A 27,749-nucleotide genomic window follows, 5' to 3' on the forward strand; every position below is an offset into this window, starting at 1 on the left:
TTATAAAAATATATTAAATATTATATTGATAAAATATAAGGGTAGGGAATCAGCTAATCAATAAATAATTTCTTTCTAAATAGTGTTTACCTTAGAAACACCGAAGTTAGAAACCTTAGAATGTATTGGGTTCTAATATTACTTTGTGGAACGGTTCTCAAAATGAACAATACAGATCCCTTATAGGATCAAACAAATTTTTGTTGTCTCTCCAACTGTCACAGCCAATTATTCGAAATATTGATACTTTTGAAATTTGGTACCCTTTGAAAACAAAGTGTCTGTGGATCGTATCGTAGGTATTCTTGTATGTTATTTTATAGCCTCAAAGCGGTAGATTCATGGCTTTATTGTGACTATAAATAATGTATAAATAACTTATCTAATAACATAAAAAGTACACGTTAGTTTAACAAAGATACACTTAATTAAATAAAGTTCGCTGAACTAGCCACTTAATACATTTTGTTACTATTGCACTAACCACTCACGTTAACAGAAAATAGAAGTAAACTATTATATTAGCAACTATGGTTAGTCTTCTTTATGCAGCCTACAGGGAAACCTATCACCTACCTTCCTTTTGTTGTGTGACCCGATTGAGTTTCCCCAGGGAAAAGACCGGACTTCACTTGAAAACTATCCAAAAATGGAAAATCACCAAACTTCCTTTCTTTGTTCCGTAATGGAGCGACCTACGTCTGACCTCAATGAATTCGGGAGCCTAACAAAGGTTGGATCATTATTCTATTGTCTGAATTAAAAATATATCTTCAAGCTGTTAGAGCTCTCAGCTCTGTTGCCCGCACTCAGTTGCCTGTAATATATCTTCCAAGCTGATTTATTTACCGTATATCGTCGGTTAGACACACTACATGGTATCTTAATCTAGGGGACCCGATAAAACTAGAACAAATGCACCATCGCATTAAAACCTTTACTAAATACAGCTCGGAAATGTCAAATTCCCTGACAAATTATTTTATGGACGTTTTTACTTAAGTACTTCTCATAAGTATATCAATTACGGAAATTGTGGTTTAGGAAAAGGACGAGTAATTTCTGATCAAAAATCGCAGTACAATTTCGATACGTATAACACCTCTTTAACACAATAGTTTTGGGGAAACAGCCGTAATTTCTTAACGTATTAGCCACAAAAATCTTAATAATTCAATTCTAAGATTGGCATTCCCAATCTGATGGGAGAATGTGTGTCCAATTCATGACATAAACGAGAACCAACATAACACCCGTTGCGAAGAAATGCGACAATGCATTTAACTTTAAAATTAACATTCAGTCAACAAATGGCTGTGTGGAATTAGCGTCTACCTATGGACCTCTTCTGGGCCCTTCGTCTTCTAGTCCTGGGTGTTGGTAGTTTTATCGTGGGGTCCCTCAAAGCTCGCAGCTGCATGTGAAGCCTCTGCTTGCAGAACTCGTAGAATTCAATCTCCCTGGTGAAGTTGGCTCGGACTATCTGTTTGACGGCGTCTGAAACTGGCGGCTTGAAAGCGTTGCGGTTGATGCGGTTGAATGCGGTTAGCCCGTCTGTAATATAAAAATATATGTTATTTAGGCTAATAATTGTGTTGGTTTTTTCAATCATTTTGATTGATTATGAAATTTTATTAATAGGCAAATTTTCTGCTTATCCCTTAATGCGTTACAATCAATGTCATATATTACCTATAGAAAAGCTGAAAGTAAAAACAATTATGGTACTTGGGTAATCCTAAGACATATTTATTCTCCGTGAACATCACGTGTTTTACAACGTGGACGAAGTGTTCAGACGACGGGATAAAAAAAAGTCTAGTCAAATCAATAAGTGTACATAATCTCTACGCAAACGATAACCCCTAATATTTCCATGATATTTAGCTGAAAAATACACCTAGTTACTAATGAATTGCTAATTATTAAAGATAAGACAACTTTGTTTTGATATTTTTTCACATTATAAGCCGAATGTGTAGGAATGTTCTCCAATATTCGAATACAATTAAAGATAATGACGAATTTCACGTTTTTCATTTTAATATTAACTTAGGTATTATCATATCATTAGTCATATCAGTAAAAAACAAAAAGATTTTTTAAAGATAAGTTATATATAAATTAGTTGGTATACGCCGAAATACGTCCTTGACCGACTTTTGATAATCAAATTAAATGAGGTGATTTTTATGCAAATTAATTTGAAACTAGATCATGAAGGGGAAATGTGTGACAATTATAACAATAATAAGCTCTGTAAAAACATAAAACATCCATATGACATGAGATCAATAACACAATAGTGGGAAATGTAGAAACGCAGAGAAATCACAGGCAATCATTGCTTTGCATACATGCGTAGGCGCCGGCGCCTATGATCGATTTTTACATTATTTTGATAATAAAAAATATACATATATGTATTTACTTTATTTTTATAACTATTTATAACTTTATTACTATTTATTTTATTTTCAGTCTTGTGAATATGTTGTTTGCAGTTTGCAGAAATAGACAAAAATAAACTTGGTTTGACAGTTTGAGCTTGAGTGGGCAGTGAAATAGGTTTTCATTTCAATTATGGATAAACAAAACCTTATGGAAGTATAAATTGGTTGCGTTTAATTTAATTGTAAGATCACATTTCAGAAAATAGACACTACGAGAAACTGACATTTATTGAAAGAAAACTTACCCCAGTAAAGCTGCGTGGCTCCAGTGAAGAAGCGTGGTATGTACCGCTCCAAAGCCAGAAGAGTAGCATTCATATCTTCTAGCACACCTACTACGGCGTACTCTTGTTCCACCACGCGCTTCGCGCGTTGTAACGCTTCTTCGCTGTTGAATGGTCTGGAAGAAGAATAAGAAATCTATAGCAATACAAACTTTTAATGAACAGATACTATAAGAGTTAAATGGAGTATCACATTGTTCTTTCTGCCTCCTGGCGTTTATTTCGGTAAAATCTTGACTTGACTTGAATCTAGCTATGATAGTAAAATTTCACCACATAAAGTCATTTCTCCCCAGCCTTTAACATGTGTACCTACTTGGTACAAATTATAGACGTTTGCCACGTCTGTTTGTCCGTCCGCTATTTCTTCCTGAATATCGCAGCTGTTTTCGCTTTCGTTTTAATTATTTCTTCCGGAGAGTAAATTACACATTTCTTTGTGAGCCTGGGTAAAGGTCATCAGTTAAAGGTGAAACCATTATAGATATCACATTTATTATTTAAGATTGTTGTCAATATTTCGATCGCATACCTATCCGGCATATTATATGATGAAAATATTTTTATCAGTGTCTTCAGTCGATATGATAAAGGGATGAGATATTATTTCCACACTTTCGGAAAAGTAGGTTCGGTATGTTTGTCATATTTAATTTTATTTAAGATTTTAAATGGTATCTTTCGCCACTAAAGCAGTTAGTATAAGAAATACAGAAAGAGTAAACTCACAGGCACTGTGGATGTCCGCAGAAAAGCGACGTCTGGCGGCGATGGTGTCCGGTGTCCTCATGAGTTCCGCTTTAGACAAAGCTGAACTCGAAGATTCCACTATGTCTAGAAATACTGAAGAAAAACTCACAGGCACTCTGGATCATGTCCGCAGAAGAACAGTGTCTGGCGTCGATGATCTCCGATGCCCTCATGAGTCTCGCCCTCTATGAAACGGCACTCGCGGTCTCCGCTCAGCACGCACGTTTCGAAATCCTGAAATTCGTTAATTTATGATCACACACTACATTTATGATCCAGCTTGGATAGCTATTCCCTGTAAACATCAAAAGCAAGATGGAGGCTTCTCTCCAGAGAGATGACAATAGGGATAAACGCCTGAATGTCAGCACAGGAAATGAGAGAATAAAGTACTTGGAAAGATACCTAACATGAAAAAAGTTACTGTAATGAAAGTACTCGTATTATCTAAGTTTACAACAATAACATTTAAGTCCTGACAAAATACATTAGTAGCACTTTTACAAGATAATACTTCAGACAAATCACCTACAAGTTTATTATTGATCGTTCCATGAAACTAATTAAAACGTCAAACTTTTTGTTAGTGCAAAACTAATTTACTTTTTGCGCTCCGCTAGCCGAATGGCCACATATTCTTTAAGCGTATAAACTATGTAGGTATACTATTGTTTACTTGTAGTTCAACACTTGCACAATGTCTAACAATAGGCTAATAATTGACAAGGAAAAATCTGCAATGCAAAGCTGATTGCGATGCAATTAATCTTAAAATAACAAAAGGAAGTTCTGGTTCTAACTGATTGATCACAACAGCGCTGACCGCCTATTCATTTCAAATCTTTAGTAATTTGTGTCTACAAAATAAGTTATCTAGGTTAAGTTTTCAGACACCTTATGCATGGAGTTGCTATCAACTCTAATGTTGTTGTTGGCACACATTTAATGATGAATATGACTTTTTTTAAATTGCTTAAAGTATATCTTTTACATTTTTTTTATTTATAAGTACTTATTTTCAGACGTCAATATCTGTCAATATTACTTGACACCAATAAAACGATTACATTTTAATAAGGTCACAAATTGAAGGTACATAGTTGTAATACATGCACAGAGAAAAGCTATTTTTAAATTGTTGTCTAATAAATAATGTATTCGTTCCGACCAACGCATTATTCATTGCTTTGTATGCAGTAATAAGAAGTGAGGCATTCTTCCCGCGATCTGGGTATAAAAACGAAGCTGATGGATGTTTGTTGGTTAAATTTTAAATTAAAAAGAAATCAGAAAAATTCTCTTATTTAAAAAAGTTGACGTTGGTGCAATTAAAATAGCCCTCGGATATAAAAATAAATAACTGGAACAAAAAAATATTTCTAGCTGAACTATATTTGTAAATAAAATCAAGACTTTTAGTCTTGATTTTATTTACTAATGAAAATAGTTTAGTAGAAAAAATTGATAAAATACATTTGTATTTGTTGGATCAAATAGGTTTCTTATTTTTAACACGTCTTTCTCCCCTAGCCATCAGTCTCGAAAAGACTGAAAGGCCACATTCAGCTGGATGGGTTAATAGCATATTTTGTTTTAATTTTCATTGATTCGGAAGTGTTGCCAACATTAAATGTTAAAAATGCTATTGTCAAAAATATTCTTTTCTTCTTCTATATTTTCCTTATTTTGTGACAACACTATCAAACGTTTCGACTTGCATCGGTTCCCTGAACTGTTTATTATCTCAGGTCGATCCTATAGAACCTCTATTTGCGGAGCAATTGCCTCACAATTAGTCACGTACGCAATCCGTTAACGTCAAGTTTAAAATAACTAGTCAGGCGTTTTTAGGAAATATTTTGTATCTACATACATCTTCAATATTATTTTGGACATTGATCACTGAAAATAAGTAACTATCACAATTGTTTACAAAACAATATCTAACAAAATATAGGTTTAAATAATTATTTCTCATAAGAATACAAATATTGGCTTATAGAGATAATTCGCTTATATTTAAACATTTTTTGACAAGCGTAGTTAGAAAGAATATAAACACATCTAATTACTTGTTTAAAAAAATATAAATGTTATCAACGGTATAGATTTAAGGAAGTTTGTTCCTCCTTCTTTTTCCTATAATGTTATGCTAGCTGAAGAAAAATAAGAAAAAAATGCTAACTTCGTGTAAACGTGTCATAATTGAAGGCTTTTTGATCGTGCATTTACTACTATGAAAAAAAAAGCGTTAAATTTCGCGAGCGTGAACCGATTGTAATTGACGTCGATGTTATGCTTTAGGCTGCAGAGTACCTGGCTATATCTCAACAACAAAGTAGGCAGGTACTTTATTTAGTGCACGAAGTGAGTTTTTGTATTAATTTTTTTGTAGGAATCGATAACAAGATCGTTTTATTAAGTTAAGATTTGTTGGCATTCTTATTTTTACCCTTATACCAAATAAACTAACTATATAAGTAGTTTAAGGAAGATATTTGAAATAACGTAAACAACATACCTTCACAGTGTAATTTACTAATAATGGTAATCTTTTGTCTGTTTTTTGTAAATCTGTCGTTTGTAACACGACTCTACTGAGTCCACTAAATAACAAGTCACGTGGGTTGCTTGTTTACCTTCTCTTAAGTAGGCATCTACTTATAAAACCAACAATAGAATAGACGTTTTTCATGAAATGGGATTTAATCTTGTTTTTAGGATTGCTGTGTAGTTTTTGGCCGTAATATCGACAGTGCCGTTAGGGCTGCAGTCAAAAGTTCAGATCAATTGGTCACGACAAGTGATTGTGATGCCCAGTTGCGATTCACACGAAAAAATCGATGATTACGATCTGATCGGCAAATTAATTCGGATAATGGGGACACCAACTGCGGGTCTTAGCCAGCTAATCGACGTAACGCGAAGACAACTCATAAATCAAGAGTCGAATCAAGAATCGTTACGTTGTGAATGAGAACTACTGCTCTCTAAAGAAAGATTTTGATTAATGTTATTAGTTTCATTATTGGATTTCATCAGTTCTACTAAGTAGGCTCTTAAATAGTGATTAAAAGTAAGATAAATTATATCTTTCTTCAGTGACGTGTGTGGAGTTCGTGGTATACCATAACGTTTCTCCTCTTTATTACCCTGCTTATTTCAGGGTTTGCACTATTTAGTAATTTTAATTTCATTATCTTTGAGTCCTTTTAGATGTAAACACTAGATGAAAGTGCGACCACAAAATTAGAGAGAGAAGCAGCGATCTACAATATTAGAAAATAAATGATACACAAGGATATATCCATAAAATCAAGAAATGTTTCATGTATTTTAATGAATGTATCTTTTTATAGAAATCGGAATTATAATATTCCGACTTTTGAGAAGTTCTCGCAAATGTTCGTATTAAAAAAAAAACAACACCTTACCTTTTTCAACCAGGCGGGGTCCGGTAGGGGGAGGTCCGGGAAGGCCCGTTTCCTCTCAACATAGTACCAGGGCGCCCTCACGTAGTAATACCAGGAGATGATACGTTCCACTGGGTCCCTAACCACGTTGATGTAGATAGGAGTTGGGAGCCCGAAACTAGAAACGGTCAATTGAAAAATTTTGTACAGAAAAGGTCTTAAAAGTTTTCCAGATATTATTCAACAAATCATGTAAGTTCACAGAAAACATAATATGAATTTTAAACACAAATAACTGTAGTGCAAAGGTTCTGCTTATTTCTAGAGAAATACATTTTCCATAGCCGATACTTCAAACACGAAATTATTTCGCAGACTGATTTTACAACAGAGAATTTCACTCTTATTTAAATCTTTTTTAAATAATTTTATTTATTTATTTATATATGCCAATAATACAACGGTAGCAGTATACTTATATCGCTATAAGTTCTAAAGATACTAGCATATAACATCTTCAAACTCAAACTTCCTTACTAAGTTTTAAACCGCCATTCATAGTTATTAAAAAGGCGACTAAGGGATAGGCTAATAAACTCGGGATTCTTAATTGAGGCGAAGGGCTAGCAACTTCCCATTATTTGAATCCTAATTCTATTATTAAGCCATACAGCTGAACGTGGCCCTTAATTTTTTGCGAGACTGTTCGCTGAGTCCCTTTTTACTACTAGAACCCTTAGTAAATATTTTTAGCATTACTCCAAAGGCCTAGTTACTTTATTTTCTTCCCGTTAGTAAGTCGCAGTGCAAACAATAGACTCAATAAACGGTTGGTACAGTCTCTACACGTTCCGGGCCACAATTACTGTTAATAAGAGAGCAGTAATCATCCCAACAATTAACGTATCTGATACATTAATCATGATCATCACCGATACTGATGCGACCAATGATTGATGGGACAAATGAGAGTGTCTAAAAGAGCAGTAGATATACGATTTTGAATTATTTTTGGCTGTTTTTTGCGTCACCTTTGTAGATATCAAATGGTGACTTGCGGTTTTTAGATCTTATCGTGTCGACCATTAAAATTTTATGTTACTGCATACAACGTGTAATTTATCTGGATTTTATTTCACTTGTCTGTATTAGTTACTTTTTAGGAAGTCTGGATTTAGTCAAATGGAAACGTCGTTATCATTCGCAACAAGTTTTAGGTGTATGTTTCTTTTTTCACTTGTAGGTATTTAACAATGTATGTTCTTCATATTGTGTATATGGTTGCATGATTTTAGCTATTTGCTTCAAAAGCCTTAAAAATAGCAGCTGCTAATATTCTTCTTTTTCTACTTTTCTATTTTATTTATATAGTTAAGTTAGTATTTGCTGCCTGATACAGATGGTATAATATCATAAAAAAAAGATACAGGTATACTGGAATGGTTGTAAGAACTGATAATACACGATAAACGGATTTATTACTCGTGTTTACTGTTCATTCCCAGTATTGAACAGTAGCTGACACAGTTGAGAACAAGATGCGATGCTACTATTGTCATGTCGGAATGTATTATTGAAGCAATTATAAAAAATATGTATGAACACTTGCAGTAGCAATTGATGTCATTTTTACATATATATAATCACGTCTATATCCCTCGCAAGTTAGATAGAACCATCAGTATTGAAAACATTGATAGGCCATGTTCAGCTGTTTGGCCTAATGATAAAATTAAGATTTTTTTTTGTTTTTAAGAATCAGGTCATGTACTTCTTGTTTTAAATATTAAAATTTTAGGTTTCATATTTAATTGTCCATAATTCCATTTTCTTCTTTTCGGCTGAAGAGAATTAGTGACGAAGATTGGCGATTATCATGGGTACTATCTTAAATTTTGTAGCTCTGCACGAAAGAGCGTCCGTCCACTACGAGAAAGAGGATAGTCGAGTGAATTTTTTAGTTGCTTCCGTTGCATTACGAGCCTTTGGTTTTTGTAATTGCTTTCATAATTCCGAGTAGTCCACTGACACACTCGAAAAAAAAAGAAATATCTTTTACTAGCTGTGCCCGCGACTCCGTCCGCGTGGAATAGTTATTTTGGGCATCATTGAGGCCCTCAATGGTGAATAATTTTCCCCGTTTATTTCACATTTTCCATTATATCTTCGCCTTCAAATAGTTGCAGCGTGATGTTATATGGCCTTAAGCCTTCCTCGATAAATGGCCTATTCAACACAAAAATAATTTTTCAATTCAAACCAGTAGTTCCTGAGATTAGCGCGTTCAAACAAACAAACTCTTCAGCTTTATAATATTAGTATAGATAATATGTTACCTGCTGAAATTAGTGTAGCAGACATGCTTGATGTACGAGGCTGGTGGTGTGTACGCGGAGATCAGGTTGGCGAGCACCTGCCTGTCTGGAGGAGACAGCCGGATGGTTTCCACCCGCTGAACTGAGTCGCGTATGAACCCTGTAATCATAGATTTATAGATATCGCTTTATTATCCTGCACCGTTTCTTTGTTTATAATACCTTTATTACATAGAAATTTACAGTTACAATTAATTGTAAGTACATAGTTATAAAATAAATAAATCACTTGCAATGGCGGACTTTTCCAATGAAGTCTGTTCTAGGTAATAGAACTAGGTAATAAAGTAAAAAATGTGGCAAGTTGCTCTGTTATTAGCAATAATGAAATAATATACTAACATACCCACTAAATATATATGTATAAACTTATTAAAAAATAAATCGTCTTAGCATAAAGCGGCATTTTTTTTGCAAGTAAGAGTAAAGGTTCCAGGTTACGTCCCTGGTTAGATCATTACGAAATATCCTCTTTCTTGGGCTGGCCATGAATGGTTTTAAATAATTTAGGCCTAGGTTAATTTGTGTGATTAATCCGTTTTATATTAACACAGAGACCATGATAAGGTAGGAGAATAAATTCAAAGCATTTAGAAAGCTGTCCGTACTAGAAATTACTTCAAATTTCCTACAGCCGTCAGATGTAACATTGATCCTTGCATCATCATGTTGATACTTCAGTTTGATAACGCTTATGTAAGAAGCGTATGGATCCTTATAATATTCAGATATTGATGATAATGGTACTTAAATCTCGACTTTTCTAAGACTTTCTAGTCATGTGTCTATGTAATAAGCTGATATTAAAAGTGTGAAAGTTATACCTATGGTTATAAAGACTCGAACGAAATTAAGTATAGGCTACGGTTGTAGATAATTTGGAGGTATCTTTAATTGAGAAGGAAAAAATATGATGAGTGAATCAGTGTTGGTATGTAGTTGTACAGAAATAATGAATTGGGTTATTCATTTTAAATATTCGACTCCATTTGCGATCAGTTCAAGTGAATAATAGTGTATTTATAGAAAGCCAGTGAGAATATTGATTTGTTTCAGTACAAATTCAATAGTATATTAGGTATTTGGACATTACAAGAAAATAGTATAGCTCTAAAAGTATAACTCTATTATCTTAATTACCAGTTTTTAGGTAATGGGGAAATACGCTCATAGGTACTAACTTTAGTATTTCTTAACTATGTGGGGCTGTCAGTGAACAGTCTGACACGGTACACTTCAACATTCATTGAGTTGTCAATTAAACTCATCAGGAAACATGAAAATTTTAATATAGCACAGATTAGAACATTCATCTTTTAAAAGTCTTACCAAACGAATTCCTCAATGCTAACTGGCGAAGCAGTTCCATGAAAGTCTGGCTGCCGACCTTGGGCACCCTGTTGAAGAAGATGGTCTCCACGCCCGCTCTCGCCGTGTTGTTCAGCTCCCAGGGCTCGGGCACCACCAACTCGTCTACGTAATCGTCCTCTATGTCTTGCTGAGAATCTTCTTGTTCTGCCTCTAGTGTTCGCTGTGGTTTACTGCGCTCCTACGCGGGATCAAGAAAATAAAAGGATCAGTTTCACATTTTGAATTCTTCCTATTGAATAGAAATAAAGATAGACTTAACATGAAGTAAGGAAACCTTGCCAAAATTCAGCTCCTATTCTTATTTGATTGTATCGCTCAATAATCCAAAAGAAATGATTATTTGTTTTATTTGCTGTAATAACAAAGAAAAAACATGATTTACGTACAAGTGTCAAGACTTAACAGGTGTTGATCGTTGATTTAAACATCTCATTGTTGAGTGACGCGCGAGTAGGTACGTTTTCTTAACAATAGCCAAGTAATAGGCTATTAGTTTGACGTGTAAAGCATGTAGTGTAAATAATTTACTGGCTTCCTCATCACGGTTAGATGAGTCACCGGGACGACATTAGGTGGGTTAAATGGGCTTTGAGAAAAGAACACGGTGAACTAGGCTTGGTAATTACAATTTTAGCTTTTCATGTCCCGTTGTCTCTTTTCATCAACGTTCATAGTCCATTGGAGTAATGGGAGTTAAGATTTGATTTTGATAACGTTTGATTTTTGCACAGCTGAAATAAATTGTATTTTTCTCACTCTTGGCATTAACCCCGATTCCATTATCATCACGTCTCTGGAGCCTGCGCGGTTGCGCCTTTTGATCATAATCCTGGATTGGGCAATGCAAGTTTATACACGAAACGACTTCTATCTGACCTCCGCAACCTTGGCAGGGGAAACTAACCCTTTCGGATCGGATCATGATAAAAGGTGCACTTAATGTTGTGCCTACCTTAGTTGTTAACTTTGTCGTTTTCAAAAAAAATAATTTTATTACTAAAAGTGGTTTCCGGAATTTCTCTTTTCTATGCTTAATTATTCTTTAAATTTTAAATTAGCAAAGCACATTTTCTATGTAAAACTAAAATATACTTACAACACCGGTGTGTCTTCGTATCGCTTCCAAAGCCTCCTTGTATTCCTGAGCGGAAGCGAACACGTGATCTGTTTGTCCTGCGAAATAAGAAAAACAATTTAGACTTCATCAAACAAACAAACAAAATCCCAAAAATTTATTTCTATCATCGTTATACGAATTCGTAGAAAAATTCATTTTAATGAAAATATTAAAAGCCAAATAAAAATATATTTGTATTTTTAAAACCGTTGCCATCAGATTGCCATTGTGGTAATGACTCTGGAACTAATCGGTCAAAATATCTCAGTGCCAAGTTTATTCGCAATCCAGCAAAAGCTACCTTATCTAATGCAGCATTACTACTTCTTAACAAAAAATGCAAATTTAATTACGGAGAAATGTGCTTGATATACGGTAGTCGATGATTTGTTTAACGGTAGCTGTGTGGGTTTATTGGACACCATATATAACTGCATTGTTTGTTAACTAGTGAGTCAATGACTATCTCAACACAATGTATTCTCTCGTCCATATTTCTATTCTAAGTTTGGATAATTGTGAAGTTCACATTGTTGACGAAAATTCTGCCGTGCAGTTTGTTACCGCTTCTTCTGCACTGACGCTTTAGAAGCGGCAGTAAACTTAGTTTTAAGTAATTTATTTGACGTCAACCAATGTTGTGAAATCAAAAGATATCAATTATTAAGTGATATGAAGCATCCTAATGAAGCAATGAATAAAATTTTTGAATTTGAATAACAGTATGAAGCAAACCTCTATTTCTTAGTTTTAGCCTTAATTGGAATGTCTAAGACATCCACTATACTCCCCAGGCCTTGCTTCAACAGATTATCATTTTTTTAGTAAAGGGATCAATGAACTACCTATGAGATGGCAAAAGCGCATAGTTAATTGATTAAATAAATATATTATGTAAAAAATATTCGACTTGTTGTTCTTCCTATACAAAACGCCAACTTCATATGTATGGACCTCATACATCTGTATTTTGATGTTACGCATGTACACTTCCTAACTCCAGGGAGGCACAAGAGAACATCCTGTATTATTCAAATAAATGTTCGTACATAAATCACTTGTAAATCACAGCTATGTTTTCTAATGTCACTATCATGGAAATTGCCTTTCTCGAATGAGTAATACGAACTGTAGTTTGCATAATGTGCCTGTTCCTAAGCTTTCATCGCTATTCAGGACAACAAAGGGTTAGACGTCAAAAACTGTTCTGGAATTTGTTTGTCAAAACAAACTTAAGGTTTTTTATGAACATATTTCTGTGAAAGTATATGTTAACGTAATGGCTGATAATTAACTGATTCAGATAATCAGTATTGTCATCCAAAATAGCCACCTGGGACAGCCCCGTAGTGTATGATTACAGATTACCTATACGATTTATAACTAAAGTTTTAATCAATGTTTTTCTATTTCATTGTATTTTTTTGTTAGTATACATGTGTACTTTCAGCCAAAACTAGAAGGCGTAGAACCTGACTTGCAGCATGTATGTTCCATGGATTTCTCTCGAGATCGAGAAATAAATGGGATTTGCTCCACGCAGCATTTAAAGTAAACGAAGAAGTCAAATAGAATTAAAATTCAGCAGTAGGCATGGGAATAACAACTTCACATTCGTCTATTGCTATACGTATATATGTATTCACGTACGGTTAAACGCAAAAACGAAATAGTAACATGATTAGAAAGTGATTGGTGTCGATCAGAGCCATGATTGCCAATATAATATCGCAATAATTTAGTGCTCTATCAACTCGATATCGATTTACCACTCGATAGATAGGGCATCGATCAGCAACACGCTTGACTTTAGCCGCAAGTCCACAGACAATGACTAATTGTTAATTTTACTCGATATTTAAGAAACGATTCTGAAATTAATCCATATTTAAAATAAATGCGTCCATGCACAATTTACATGATACAAAATGGAACCGTATTTGACTTAAGGATACATGTTTTGGTGAAAAATATATATTTGAAGACTATTTTGGCCAAAAGAAGTATCGGCAGAGAACGATTTTAATGATGGTATATTAGTGAGATCCTCGCATCCCAATAATGAATAGGTAAATAAAAATTTAGGAGATAAATATGAAATTAAGCTTTTTCAAAAGCAACAATAAGTTTAATTCCCGCTAATACTTATATACCTAAAACGAAGTAACGCTTACCAAAGAAATGTGAATTGCGCGTGAGTGCAACAATGCAACAACGGATCGGCACCTTAATCATCACAAAGATGCTGGAAGCGGCCGGATGTGATCCGCTACGGACTACGGCTGATTCACTCCTCTTTTTACGACCTCCATCATTATTATAACATATATCAAACCCGCCGTCTTATTTACTTTCTTAGTAGCCGTTATTATTCGATATGAAGATGTAGTTTTTGCAGTCACAGTTTATTAGTAGTTCATGCTCTAATGGGAAGCAAGTTTTTATTCAATTTCTTGCTACAATTCGACGGTCGATCGACTGATTTGTAGCATTATTGCTCCGTAAAATAAATAATGAAGGTGGAAGTGCCATAAGCATGACATTATGTATTATTAGCTGAGTAATTTGAATGAAGTTATTTCTCGTGCAAAGACTTGGAGCTGCCGGCACTAGACATACCGTTCCCGATCATCTATTTTAATGATGACGTTGAGTAACGCTCCGCAAATTATTCCTTTTGTAGAAATTTTAATAGTCATTGGCATTTTGCATTTGCAAATCTTCGTACTCATATGATAGAAAGTAGGTACTTCTTTATTCAGAATTTCACTTACTAGTGCGAACTACTTAAACAATTAAGAATTTTTCGTCAAACGAGATTGTTTATTTAATATACCTTTCTAATATTTGCGTAAAATCTTCACGGCTTGTCAAGAATGACTATAATGATGTATCATTTACTTTCGAAAGGTATTATTTCAATATTTATCTCCGATTTGGGATTATACATACAGTTTGGAGTGATCTCGTTCCGATTTGAAGCAAATATGTATTTAGTGGTCATGGCTTTACTTAAAATTTACATCTGAAAAGATCAATATTTAATAAGCAGAACTGAACACATCCACAACAAATGTAGGTATACCTAACGGTTATTTTCTTTCCTATTATCTGTTAATAAAGTAAAGCTATCATCTTATCTGTAACGTTAACGCATGTTCCATATACAGTAGTTTATCGTGCAAGTCGGAATACAAAAGGCCGTTAAATCTTGAAGGTTATCGAAGGGGATCATCTTGGCTTTGTTCCGGAGAAAGCCTGCTTTTCTCAGTCCACAACTTTCGTGGTAACAATGACAAACCTTCAAAATATCGTTCAATGCAACCGGTTACACCACTTTCAGTTTCCTACATTGCAACGCTGAGAATCTGCCTGAATTAAATAATAACAAACGTGGAACTAATTGAAGTTTCTCTTCGCGTTTCGACTGCTATTGTATGATAATGTAAATGCTACTTGTTAGTGAGATTGCTAATGCTAATGAAAGAAATGAGTATCTTACAGATAACTTTGTTTGTGTAAAAATATTATCAATATTTACGTGTCCTAGCAGCATGTTAGATATCATCGAAAAGCTATGGTTTCAAATCCTACTTTTATATAAAGACAAAAGGACTTTGCTTCTACTAGAAAATTGAATACATACTTAATATTACAGATGATCTCGTATTATAGAAAATCAAATCTTGCTAATCTTTACTTAAAGCGCATAACAAAATTAAATCATTCATAAGAAAGCAAGATTAAATTAACAAAGTGTGTTATTCAATATAATATACCGTCTATTCAATATAATGTACAGTCTTTTACATTTTATTCAGTGAGTGAGACAGTTATTTCATTAGTTGTTACAAATTCTCTGTAATTACAGGAGTCTGAAGCTATTAGGTAATATCCAAATGTATAATGTAGCTGCAAGTAAAATAAATACAGTGGAAAATCGCGTGATCACACTATTAGTCTTGATCTGTGCGTAATGATCACAATTTGAGCGCGCGCGCCACAAATGGCTTAATTTAAAGCCGCAGGTGAGCTCTCCTCTGCTCACGACGGTAATAAAATCACAAAAGACATCATTTTAACGGATCCACGGAGCTAAAACACCTATTATTATATTTAAAATATTTTTTGGGAGGTTATGTCGACGACCTGCCGCGCAGTTGCTGTAAGCGTGCTATTCATGGTAACTTGATCACGGCGTAAATTTTATGCGATAACTTTAAAAGGTTGTAAAGATTTGTGTTATCTTAACAAGATTATCTAATGAAATAAATACGTTTAAATATATACTAGATGTTAAATTAATCTTAACTGCGAATCTTTAGATTCGCTTAGTATTTATTCGTTCCGTGTGTAGGTATTTGTACTTACGCGATAATAATGTAACAGAAATAAAGTTCCCTAGTTCTACATCCACCAAACTAAAGAAAAAATATTTTTATTTTTCTATGTTTGTAACGAATAAACTTAAAAATTTTGATGGAATTTGGTACCCAGACAGAATAGACCTTTATGAATAACAAGATTTTTCTCTCTCTCTTGGAAATTGTAAATTTAATAGCTTACTTCTTTAGCCAAGTTTATTGCAAAATATTGCAGTTATAATAGTTTCAATAACTTAAGATTACGTGGTAGTCATATTTCTTAGTAGGTTGCAAGATACCTGGAAATCATTAAGGTTTTTTATCAAACTAGTTTTACTAATGCCAAACATGTGTTTAATTAGTCGTAATGATAGCAAGCCGATGCTATTATGTCGTCGCTTACTTTTAATTCCTGTAATTATAACGCTTAATCATAATTTGAAGAAACAAGACCCCACGCGGAGTTAAAGCTTGTTTTGTGTGATTATCATACTGTGTTACTCTTTATTAGTATACCACAGGTCAATTTTATTAGTACAAATATATAGTTTGTACTAAATTAAATAAATGTAATTAGTTTAAATTAAACCTAGGTTAAAGTAGGTAGGTACTTATTGAATATTTTTTAATTAAATTTTGTTCTTGAAAAAATATTGATTTAAAGAAAGGTTTATTTTGATTCCGTACTTTTAAAATAGATTTCAAAGACACCTAGGCATTGTTGACGAATAATTTAAGAATTTCTTTCTTAGCTTCGCATGCTCAGGGCCATGAAAAACTATAATGATTGTTATAATAAGAGCCACGATTAATCATTTCTGTCTTTTTTAAGGGGTTTTTCATTTTACTTACAAGATTTAGTTTATAAGTTTCTTCTTCTACAATTTTGTAACCATAGGGCAGCCAGTTCCGGTACAATTATTTTCAACCGTTACAGAATTTTTCCATGTTTTTCTCTCGGAGAACGACTCCGACCACCGAAGCTGTCTGTACAGGATGCATTCTCACTAGTTTTTCCATTTTAATTGAAAGCCGGTTTATGTCAACGCAACAAACATTCAAGTGCTGTTTATCCTATTAAGTTCCTTTATTGCTATGAGTACTAAGAAAGAACTTCGCTTTCAATTCAATGAATTTTAATTTTTGACATTAAATCTTAATCTATGCGCGGTTATATAAAATTGGACACTGTCAGTTTAATTGAAGTATCAGCACACAGTGCAAACTTAGGCAGCTAGGCTGAAAAGCTGGGTCTGGAGATTTGAAATTTGATATAGATGTTCTTTCTTAGGATTCATAAAAAAGGATTTTCTAAGTTTCCGTTCCTGGGTAAATGAGCACAATTTTCTTTTCACGCGGGTGGAAATGCGGACGTACTCTAGTATTTTAATAAACGCTATCAGGAGAGAATTTCACTTTTAATTCAGTTAATTATCACATGATCTTTGTAAATGATAAGTATTACGCATTACAGATCATCATTCAGACATTATAAGAACTGCATAATTTTTCACTTCAAATTCTCGCATAAAATATAAATGGACGGCTTATATTGCAATCTTGTAAATATAAGCTGATTAAATAGGGCATCAGCCGTAGCAAGTACTTGATTATAGTCGGATAACTACCCCGGGCCATGGCAGGTCTATTTCGAGCTTATGATTGGAATTTCTTATTTTCAGACAAGAAAGACAGACGATTCTCTTTTTATATTCACGCGTAAATGAACAAGAGCTTGTTATCCACGGTCACGCAGATAGCTCTTTAATCTCAAAATCATTATAGAAATATAAACGATTGACGAATAGAATTTATCGTTGTTACCTTGGAATATTATACGCAAAGAGTGGAAGTTTATTGAAGAAACCGTAATAACAATTCTGGTTCCTTGATTACATAGTCACGCTTTATTTCCAAATAGGATAATGAGAGCAAGCCCGGTACTTTAGAATAGGACCCGACTCCATATGTTTCCCATGGATGCCATAAAGGCGATTAAGGGAAAAGCTAATAAAGTTGGGATCCTGCTTGGAGGCGATGGGCTAGCAAACTGCCACTATTTGAATCTCAATTCACTCATTAAGCCATGCAGCTGAATGTGGCCTTTCAGTATTATCTCTTGCTCTGTCGTGATTTTATACATATATATTGTATAATGATAAGAGAGCAACCTGACTCATCTGGTACAGGTATATTCACCACAAACAAAGGAAGACATACATGAACCTTCTACAAAAGAGCATGCAATTCACAGTACGGTACAGTGCATGCTCAAGGGGATGGAACGTGATTGTATCCGAGAACAATCATATTATTTATGCATTCGCTTGCATCTTACAAGCCTCGTTTGTGGGACGCCGGCCCCTGCGGCCGGGACGCTTATTTACAAAAGTCTATAATACTATTTAAGACACGCGTCAAACTCTAATAGATGAGCTTTTGTTTATGCATATAACTCCACAATACCTAATCTATTTCATTGTAAAAAGTGGCTAAAATAGATTTACGTTTCACTTGATATATTTAAAGAAAATGACTGTATCTAAAAATAATCAGTACTTTATGGGAGCGCATGATTCAATTTGTTTAATATTAAAAATAAAATTCATGTACCTGTAAGCGTATTATTGAAGGTAACTATCGGTAAACTGGTATCAAATTGTTAGCATAATGAATTTATATCTTACATAGCTACCCGATTTCGGTCAATTTCAGTACTGAAATAGATTAGGGTTTTGTTAGAAAAAAGCTAAGCCAGTTAAGTTAGTACTTTCACTCAAATAGTGTTAGTGAATACGCGGCCGGGATGTAGAAATTAGACATTGTAATGTTATACTGAGAAATAAATGTAAGCGCATTGAGTCCTGGTTAAATGTCCATGTGTAAAGCCGGATCATGAATCTGAATACGTGTTCTAGTATTTGTTTATCTTTACCTATAAAAGGAATAGGCGACTGACATATTTATAAACATAACAAACGCAACCTCTGAATGGAAAATTTACATTAAAATAGTTATGATAATACATATAAATCGGAATAAACTATATTAAAAAATCCGTTTCTGAGTGAGTGACTGACTGACAAACAGCGCGCAGTCTATACCCCTGGGTCTAGAAATTTCCAATTTATGTTTCTTATGTGGTCTAGAGGTGCATATGTCAGTAAGAGGGATTCCCGAAATTCCCGTAGGATCGGCAATTAACGGGATTTTTCGATTAATACGGGCGCAGCTGCAAGCGTATTATAGTATATTAATAAGACTACACTCACTTTTTAAGGGTTTGATTCATTTATTAATGTTTACATGGAACCTCGTAGATTTGGGTTAATTTTGACCTGACCTTCCACCAGAATGTCCACGATTTGATCAAGGTTCGTTGATCTAGGCTCCCCGTCAAACGTTGCCATTCGCCTTGTATAAAGAGATTAAAATACTTAAAACTTGATACAAAATAAACGAGAAATGCCTGGCCATCAAACTATTTCGCATACGAGTAGTTAACTATCCATAATTACAGTACATTGTTAACGGAGTGAGCCGTCACATAATTTGATGTTATCTCAAACCATCGCTTTTCAATGTCGCTGACGTGGCATTGAAATCTTCAACAGTAGGATCCTCGTGAGAAACAATTAAAATAACCATTGTTTATTACTAAATAAAAAAAACAACATTGATGTTACTGTCAACGAACATGATTCCGACAACGTAAATGATCTTTCTATATCTAAATGTTTTTAATTTTTTCCTTTTACATTTTAAGCAAGAAATATTAAAAATGAAGTGTCATCGGGGGACAATTAAAAAAGTCTGGTTGCTGTTAATTACCGGAACCGTAACGGTTTATTTGTAAAAGAGTATTATAATTCCAGACTTACGAGCAAGATAAGAAACAGACTGCTTAAGAAGACCTAAACAAGATGGGCAACTACAGAAATTAAAGAAGAAAATACCTTGTGGTATCATAATGGAAGAAATTTGGTACACAGTTTGTGACGAAGATTAAATCACACAGAGTTTAAACGCCGAAAGAAGCGCCTAATATGAAAAATCCATTTTTCTAATAACAATTATAATTTGAAATAATTTACAACAACAACCAAAATGTTAGCTGTTTAAAAAAAAGATAAATCTGCTTCAATTTTCCTGTCAAATCAATGTCAGTACATACAAGCAAACACTTCTTAGACAATGGTAAGATACCCTAAAACAGTACCTCCTAATATATTCAATTATTCCCATGCCCTTGTCGCTACAGTTCCTCAATTACGTATTTTTTATTTATATCTTGTAACCTGTAGCTAGCTGAAATAATAATCACGTACAAAAACGAATAATTTTGTTTTATCGCATATTAGAAACATTTTTTACAAGCTTCTAAAAAGCAGAACTACCAGGAGAGCGTGGTAAGGTAACGACATTTTAATGGACTAACGTTTTGTAGAATGACAAATGAATGCACGGTTAAGTAGGAAGATTACATCATTCTTGTCACTAGGAAAGATCACTTAAATACTGTATGAGATAATATAAAAAAATGTTAAAATGCAGAGTAGACTGTAAAAAGCTTTAACCAATGTACAATTTCTCACACGACAATAAAGGTCTTCATTTTACTGAGACATTTTTATTTTTTTGTACTCTTTTTAAATTATGTGTACTTGTTAATTTTGCATGAATAAGAATGCAAAATTCGAGCTTTACTTAAAAAAATACCAAAATTAACAGATCATTTGAAAAACTTTCGTATTTTTGTTTGGATTTTATTTAATTAAATTCACAACAGTCAGATATATGAGTACTCTTGTAAATTCAAAGCGATAGCATCTGCAAATTGAATGCACATTCTGCATAAAGTAACTTTGTTAGTTCTGTTAATTTCTACGTTGGACGAATTCAGTTTTACCGTCCCCGTTCCCGGGCGGCAGGGGTTAACGAAACATGGGTACTGCTAACGAGGTACAAGCCCAGACCAGGCTTCAATTCCAGTTACAGTTATTCAAGATTTGTCTGAAATAACAAAGGTTACCTTCTATTTCAATTATTGGATGTTTATGTGAATTGCGTAAAGATTACCTATAAAGACACACAAGTTAATAAACGATGGATATTTTGTTATTGTAAGTTATTGATGAAAGTTACTTTGAAGAACGTTAAAGAAGTTATTTATAAAAGTGAATAAAAGTTGCTAAATAATCCTCTACCTTGATGTTAACTTAAACTTGGAGTAGGTACTTATGTAAAAAGAATCATACATCTTTTCACATAAGTACCTCATCATAATCACACGTAAGAGGAAAGCTAGATATAGGTACCGTAAAATATATAAAAAAAACCAACAAAACACTATTTAAGAAACAATGTTATAAAATATTATTTGTGCGTTTCAATCACCCATTATTTTAAATTGATGCTTTAGCTTAATAATTTGACCTTTGTCCACATTGTGTAGGATTCTCTCACACTCTCGCACAATGTCATCAAACAGAATAAAGAATGTGTGACTTTACAACTAAATTATACCGTTGAGCAGTTTGTTCTATATAATAAAGCGATGAAAAATCAAGGTTACTTTCGCCCCATTTGACCTATAAGAACTTTAAGAAATAATATAACAAGTGCATGTCGGGCCACGCGCAATTTAGGCTTATGAATATACACGGCTGCTATACTTCGCAGTGGTAGTGCGCTTGTCTGTGACACCAGAGGTCCCGGGTTCAAATCCCGGCCAGAGCATGATGAGAAACTCTTTTTTCTGAGAGAGTTAATATTTCATTAGTTTCAAACTCAACAGTAGTTTCAAACTTACGTCAAGGTGACTCAATCTGTGTATATAATTTGGCTCATATATATTTATTTATTCTTTAAGCGATGGGCTAGCAATATTACGGGGGAGACAGAGGCCATAATCACAAGACTCTCGGCTCAACTGGATGGCTCACTCATGGAATTGAGATTCATATAATATCAGGTGCTAGCCCACCAATATAAATACTTAACAGTTAAAAGTTATTCAAGGTAAAATTAAACATTTTGTCTTGTGGCAGTACATAATTCATAGCAAGGAAGTAATAAAAGTTATAAAGACATGTTTAATGATTTTATTACTCAATTAGCAAATAACATATTTAGAGGAAGACGTAATTTCTATGATCTCTCTAACACTTACCTGATGAAAATATAGGAAACTCGTAATTAATTTATACGACAGGTACAGTTGTGGAAGGAAATTGTTACATGAGGATGAGTTTTTATAATCATATAATTCTGTTAATTATTCCGGTCAGAATCGCAACTAAAGTGACTGACTAAAGTCTGCTACTAAGAGGTTCTGTCCCTAGTTCTATTCTCGGTTGGGGAAATTTTTAAATTTTGTTTTAATGCTACCTGTTGATATTACCATGAAGGAAAACTTAGTGTGTTATATGTGTAACTTTTATCCAATATGTGTAACTATTATCCAACAGGTTTTTCTGCAAATGTTAAGAAATACCAAAATAAAGAATTTAACCGGGACTAACGCCAGAAGAAAGATGTACCTAGTTTCATCGGTCACTTGTGTTACGCTTCACGGCCTATGCCATCAAGCATTATAATGCACCGATAATTTTTGGATAGTTCACGGTAATGACATTTAGAGGCGTGACTTCTGACCAAAGAAGATCAAATGGCATCTGCCTGGACGGTTTTTAGTGCTTTGTGGCGTGACTTGAAGCCACGGTGGTCGCGGTACCGTACGGTACCTAGGTTCCTGGATACTGTCCTTAATGCAAAAAAACTAGAAACATTTCTAATAACAATATAACACGCCTTTTGATAATCCTGGATGAAGATAGATTTTTACATGAAACGACCCCCGTCTGACCTCCGTAACCTTTGCAAGAGGAACATTACTTATAATCATGGTAAAAGTTGCATACATACATACATAATATCACGTCTATATACCTACCGGGGTAGACAGAGCCAACAGTCTTGTAAAGACTGAAAGGCTATATTCAACTTTATGGCTTTATGATGGAACTGAGATTCAAATAGTGACAGGTTGCTAGCCCACCGCCTACAAGAGAAATCCCAAGTTTATAAGTCTATTCCTTAGTCGCCTTTTACGACATCCACGGAAAAGAGATGGTAGAAGGAGAGTAGTCCTATTCTATTAAAGTGCCTGGAACCACACGGCACCCATATCTAGTTTGTTTTATGTCTAAATTTGAGCAAGTGTAAGGTAAACATTACTTTTTCTTGCCTCTGAACAGAATTAAATCATTTATCAATATGAAATGTATTGCAACAGTTACAAGAGAGATTAATGTTTACACGACACTGGGTATAATTTCTCTTACAGCATCAGAATCTTACTGCACCTGAGCTATCTCGTGTTGGAATGTCGACAAATACTTGACACTCCAGCACAAAATAGAGAGGTGCAGAAGTCAATCGTGTATGTTCACTTTTCATAGCTCGATAAGGTTTTCAAAGATTTTTAATACAAAACTGTCGTGACAGTGGCTGTCGTCGTAAAATCAACGACATAAATAAGTATACAAAATTGAACAATATATTAAAATTACAGAAAGTTATTAAAGTATAACAATGAAGGTAGTCGGCGGTGTCCGTTGCAAGTGCATTCGACATTTTGTATGAATATTGTTCTGCATCTACTATGTTTTGTGGCTCCAGCCTGTACAAATATTTCCCTTACGTAAACACTCCTTGTTGAAGCCGCCTTAGAACGACATTTCACTCGAGTTGTATAGACTCCCGACCCGACAAACTAGTATAAGTAGGTACTTCAATTTATTTGTAAATTATTTTAATTCGTGCAATTTATGTAATTATACTGAAGCTAGTTTAAAATTAAAGACGTACCTACCTATATAAGGTGCAACCAAATTAAGCACAAATATTCTAAAGGCGGGTGCATTAATTCATGCTAAACCATTTTCCGAACTAATACTTACTTTTACGAAGATACATGTTTGTTTTAAAAATATCTTCCGTTTTTATCCCTCTGAGACAGGGCCAATAGTCTCAAAAAGACTCAAAGACGACGTTAAACTGTAATTGATACCAATTGATAGCACCGTTGCCGAAAAAAAGAATCCAATATTAAAGGCTTTATAATGATCGACTTTTATAATTTGCACGGAAAGAGAAGCCTAGCTGCACGCTACTTTTGAGCAATCTTTATATGACAAAGGAGCAAGTCGTCTTTTACATCTTTAGGCTGATGACTGGAAAAATTGTATTTTCTTATTCCAGATATATACTATATATGGACTATAAAATACTGTTTCAATGATGGAATCGAGGTTCAAATAGTAACAGGTAACAATAACAGCAACCTGCCCATCGTCTAAAAAAGAATCCTAAGTTTCGCATTTTAGTCGCCTTTTAAGACATCCATGGAAAATGTATGGGATGATCCTATTCTAATCTTAAATGTCGGGAACCACGCGGAATTATGTGTATGTGAATCTTATGCAATATAAGCGTTTGGGAAGCCTATAGCTGAAGCAAAATAATTATGATTTTACGTAATGTTAGCCAATATCTAAATGTTCGTGTTACGCAGAGAAATAACTAGGTAAAGTACCTGCTAATTTCTTCATGTCCAGATAATTGATGATACAGGTGTCAGCTTCATATAATTTTAGAGGAAATATGTAAGTTTTAGTAAAACTTATTAAAAGTTACCTAACTCCTTCAAAGCTTAATCTTAAAGCCTAAGCTTAAAGGTTTTAAACTGTTTAACTTAAAAACATGGCGAAAGTTCGAGCACAATTCCTAATGGTTTGCCTTTAAGTCTTTAAAAATAGTAAAGATGAGTAAACAGTAAAATACCTAATGAAAATACATTTTTGTTTATCGAAAATTTTAATGTGCCTGTCCTCAATCGGGCTGATGGCAATCAAGCTGTGGTCAAATAATGTATATTCTTCAGTTACTTTTCTAGGAAAAATATAATTCACAAATATTGTTTTAAATACGTGTATTTAAAACAATATTTATTTATCTTACCAACAATCGATACAAAATGAGAAGCACATATCGTGACTTAAATAAATGAATTCTAATTGCTCAAGTTAATTTAATTTCCTCTATAGTTTAATTAATATGCGTTGTACAATAATATGTTACAATGTATATTCGTTGGTCTAGTGGTCCAGGAAGTTTGTTTAGATCACATCTTGACAGCTTTCCGCGTGTACGCAAATCGGGGCCGTATATGGAGCGGTCGAACTGTTAGCATGCCTACAATATAGAGAGTTTACATCTTTACATTAAGAAGTAATTTAACATTGTAATTACAAATATACTTTTGCCCTAGCAAAGGCAAGCCTAGTACTTTAAAAAATTATGTGTATGTACATCAAAAACTGAAAGACATCACATGGAATTCCGTCGTTTGGCTATTTTATGACCAATCTACTCCCATTTGAATTTGGCTACTTTTATATCAACATCCTTGAATTTGCTACGCGTCCTCAGATTTTTTTGTCACTCGGTGCATTACACTAACACCATATTTTTTTTTTTATTCGTATCTGAGCAATCCTCTGTTTATTTGTGGTCAGCAATAAACATCCATTAGGTTCCTTAATTAGTTAGTACGTGTTACAGTGTCAGGTTTGTGATCTCCAAATGTGCCACCATTATTGTGTCGGCAGACAATGGGTCCTGGCGGACATCGATAAAGGAGTTCAAGCTCTGCGCTGGCCACTGGCTGATTCTCCTCGCTCAGTTGTCAGCGTATCACTGTTTCCTGAGGTGAAATGGCTTCAATAAAAATATCATATGATACAAGTATATTTAGCAGTGGTACTTTTGTGATTTCCATATGTTCCACCATTAGTGTCGGCACACAATGGGTCCTGGCGGACGTCGATAAAGGAGTCACGACTAGCTCTCCGCGCTGGCCACTGACCGATCTTCCTCGCTCAGTTGTCAGCTCATCACTGTTGCCTGAGGTCAGCTGTCTTTATTAAAATCGATTACCTTTTCTAGTTTTATTTGATCGATTACATTTAAACATTCCTTTTTCGATAGCCAAAATTTGAAGGCATAGAATAAGCCTTAATAATGAAATCCAGATAAATGTTTAGTGACATATTGCTTGCACTCGTCTCAAAAATAAATCCCTGAGTGATTGATTTCAACTATCTGCGGCAAGAGTTACTAAACGTTCACAGAGAAACTCTTATTCAAACGATGTTCCTAGTCTTTGTGTTAACTTCACTACTGACTCGATTATTGAGTTTTATTAAGAGAGAAACAAAGCAAGAAAGAAAATATTTATTGGAGCATAAAATTCTTACTTATAAGCTATCAAAAAGGTTTCACTCAGCTTAGGTCATGACGCTGGTTCTCAGTGGAAACTTAAAAGTAAAAATTACAGTCATATAACAATGTCAAGGGCTGTTGGGAGAATATTTGTTACTCTATTGAATAGAAGAATAGAGCCAAGATGATGTGATTATGCAAAACAAAGAAAGTTCATTGTCTTCCTTGCAGTGTTATGAGAAATGTTCCTTGTAATTTCCGTAGGTCGTGCTGTTGCTTCTAACCCATTTATAAATGTTATCTTTTCATTCGATCATACGAAACAAATTTGTTCATGATGCTTGCTTCTAGATTTTTTAAAATTTTCCTTTCATTCTTAATTAATACCATAGGATATATTATTATTTGTGAGTGGCTTATTATGTGTTTGACACTTATATACACAATAACTTAACATATTCTAACAATTTTTTGTAAAATAAATTATATAAAGACACTAGATTTTTACTTTCTTATTATACCTATGTATTGAAAAAATAAGAAACAGGTTCTTTTATGGTTAAGCCGAAATAACATAGTTTATATATTAGACAGTCAGAGAAGAAGCGATCAAATGTAACTAGTTTGGACATAATACGACAATTTCTTGCATATGGTCTACATAATGAGCGTTATTATTACATTTCATATATCTCAACTTTCCCTCCTCATCATTGTGATTTATTTGACATTTAGCATCCCATTCGTTTACAGATACGTAACGTAATGATCTGATTATTACATCAAATATATGTATATAGATCGGAGGATATTGCATAAGAACATCCATTCACATTGTTTTTATTTGTTACATAAAATTGCAGTTAACAGGTATTTGATAAGATACATCTAATTTTCGGCTCTATTGAGATTTGTTTAAGTGTGTTTGACAAAGCGACAAGGAAAGTCCAACACTAGACATTTCATGTAAAAAATTAAGAAAGAAATCAAGACAGACTTCTTTAAACACTTTAAAGCTTATCAGTCTACAGAATACTATTTACCAATTCATTACTCATCTTGAAGTTATAAAAATAAGAATTTTTCTACTGTAAAAAAGTACCTATTGTATATGCGGTATTAGATTACGAAACAGATCAAGAACCATCGAAATTGATTCAATTTTATAAACCAACAGATGATGCGGATGCAATAGAAGCTCAATTTACCCAATCATAGCAATTTCGTAAAAGCCAATGAAAGGCTACCTATATCGGAATCGGCGATAGACTGGGGCCTAGAAAGTCGTTCCAAATTCAAGCTTTCTATGGACGACTTGAAAGCCCTATAGCCTAC

The 27,749-nt window shown here is 34.0% G+C and overlaps 1 protein-coding gene across 4 annotated transcripts in view; it reads right to left on the reverse strand.

Annotated features, from left to right (window-relative positions):
* Positions 1 to 140: 140 nt before the first annotated feature.
* The window catches only part of LOC106135063 (heparan sulfate 2-O-sulfotransferase pipe), a 71,596-nt gene continuing 43,987 nt past the window's right edge, over positions 141 to 27,749 (reverse strand). For all 4 annotated transcript variants that reach the window (XM_060946432.1, XM_060946433.1, XM_060946431.1 and 1 more), the window contains 7 exons: positions 11,743 to 11,819; positions 10,605 to 10,824; positions 9,237 to 9,375; positions 6,922 to 7,078; positions 3,597 to 3,721; positions 2,699 to 2,853; positions 141 to 1,554 (listed from right to left, as the gene is read on the reverse strand). In XM_060946432.1, coding sequence (XP_060802415.1) covers positions 1,325 to 1,554; positions 2,699 to 2,853; positions 3,597 to 3,721; positions 6,922 to 7,078; positions 9,237 to 9,375; positions 10,605 to 10,824; positions 11,743 to 11,819 — 1,103 coding nt within the window. In that variant the 3' untranslated portion in view covers positions 141 to 1,324. The remainder of the gene's footprint in view (positions 1,555 to 2,698; positions 2,854 to 3,596; positions 3,722 to 6,921; positions 7,079 to 9,236; positions 9,376 to 10,604; positions 10,825 to 11,742; positions 11,820 to 27,749) is intronic.

The sequence above is a fragment of the Amyelois transitella genome, chromosome 11 (assembly GCF_032362555.1).
Source record: "Amyelois transitella isolate CPQ chromosome 11, ilAmyTran1.1, whole genome shotgun sequence".
NCBI lineage: Eukaryota > Metazoa > Arthropoda > Insecta > Lepidoptera > Pyralidae > Amyelois > Amyelois transitella.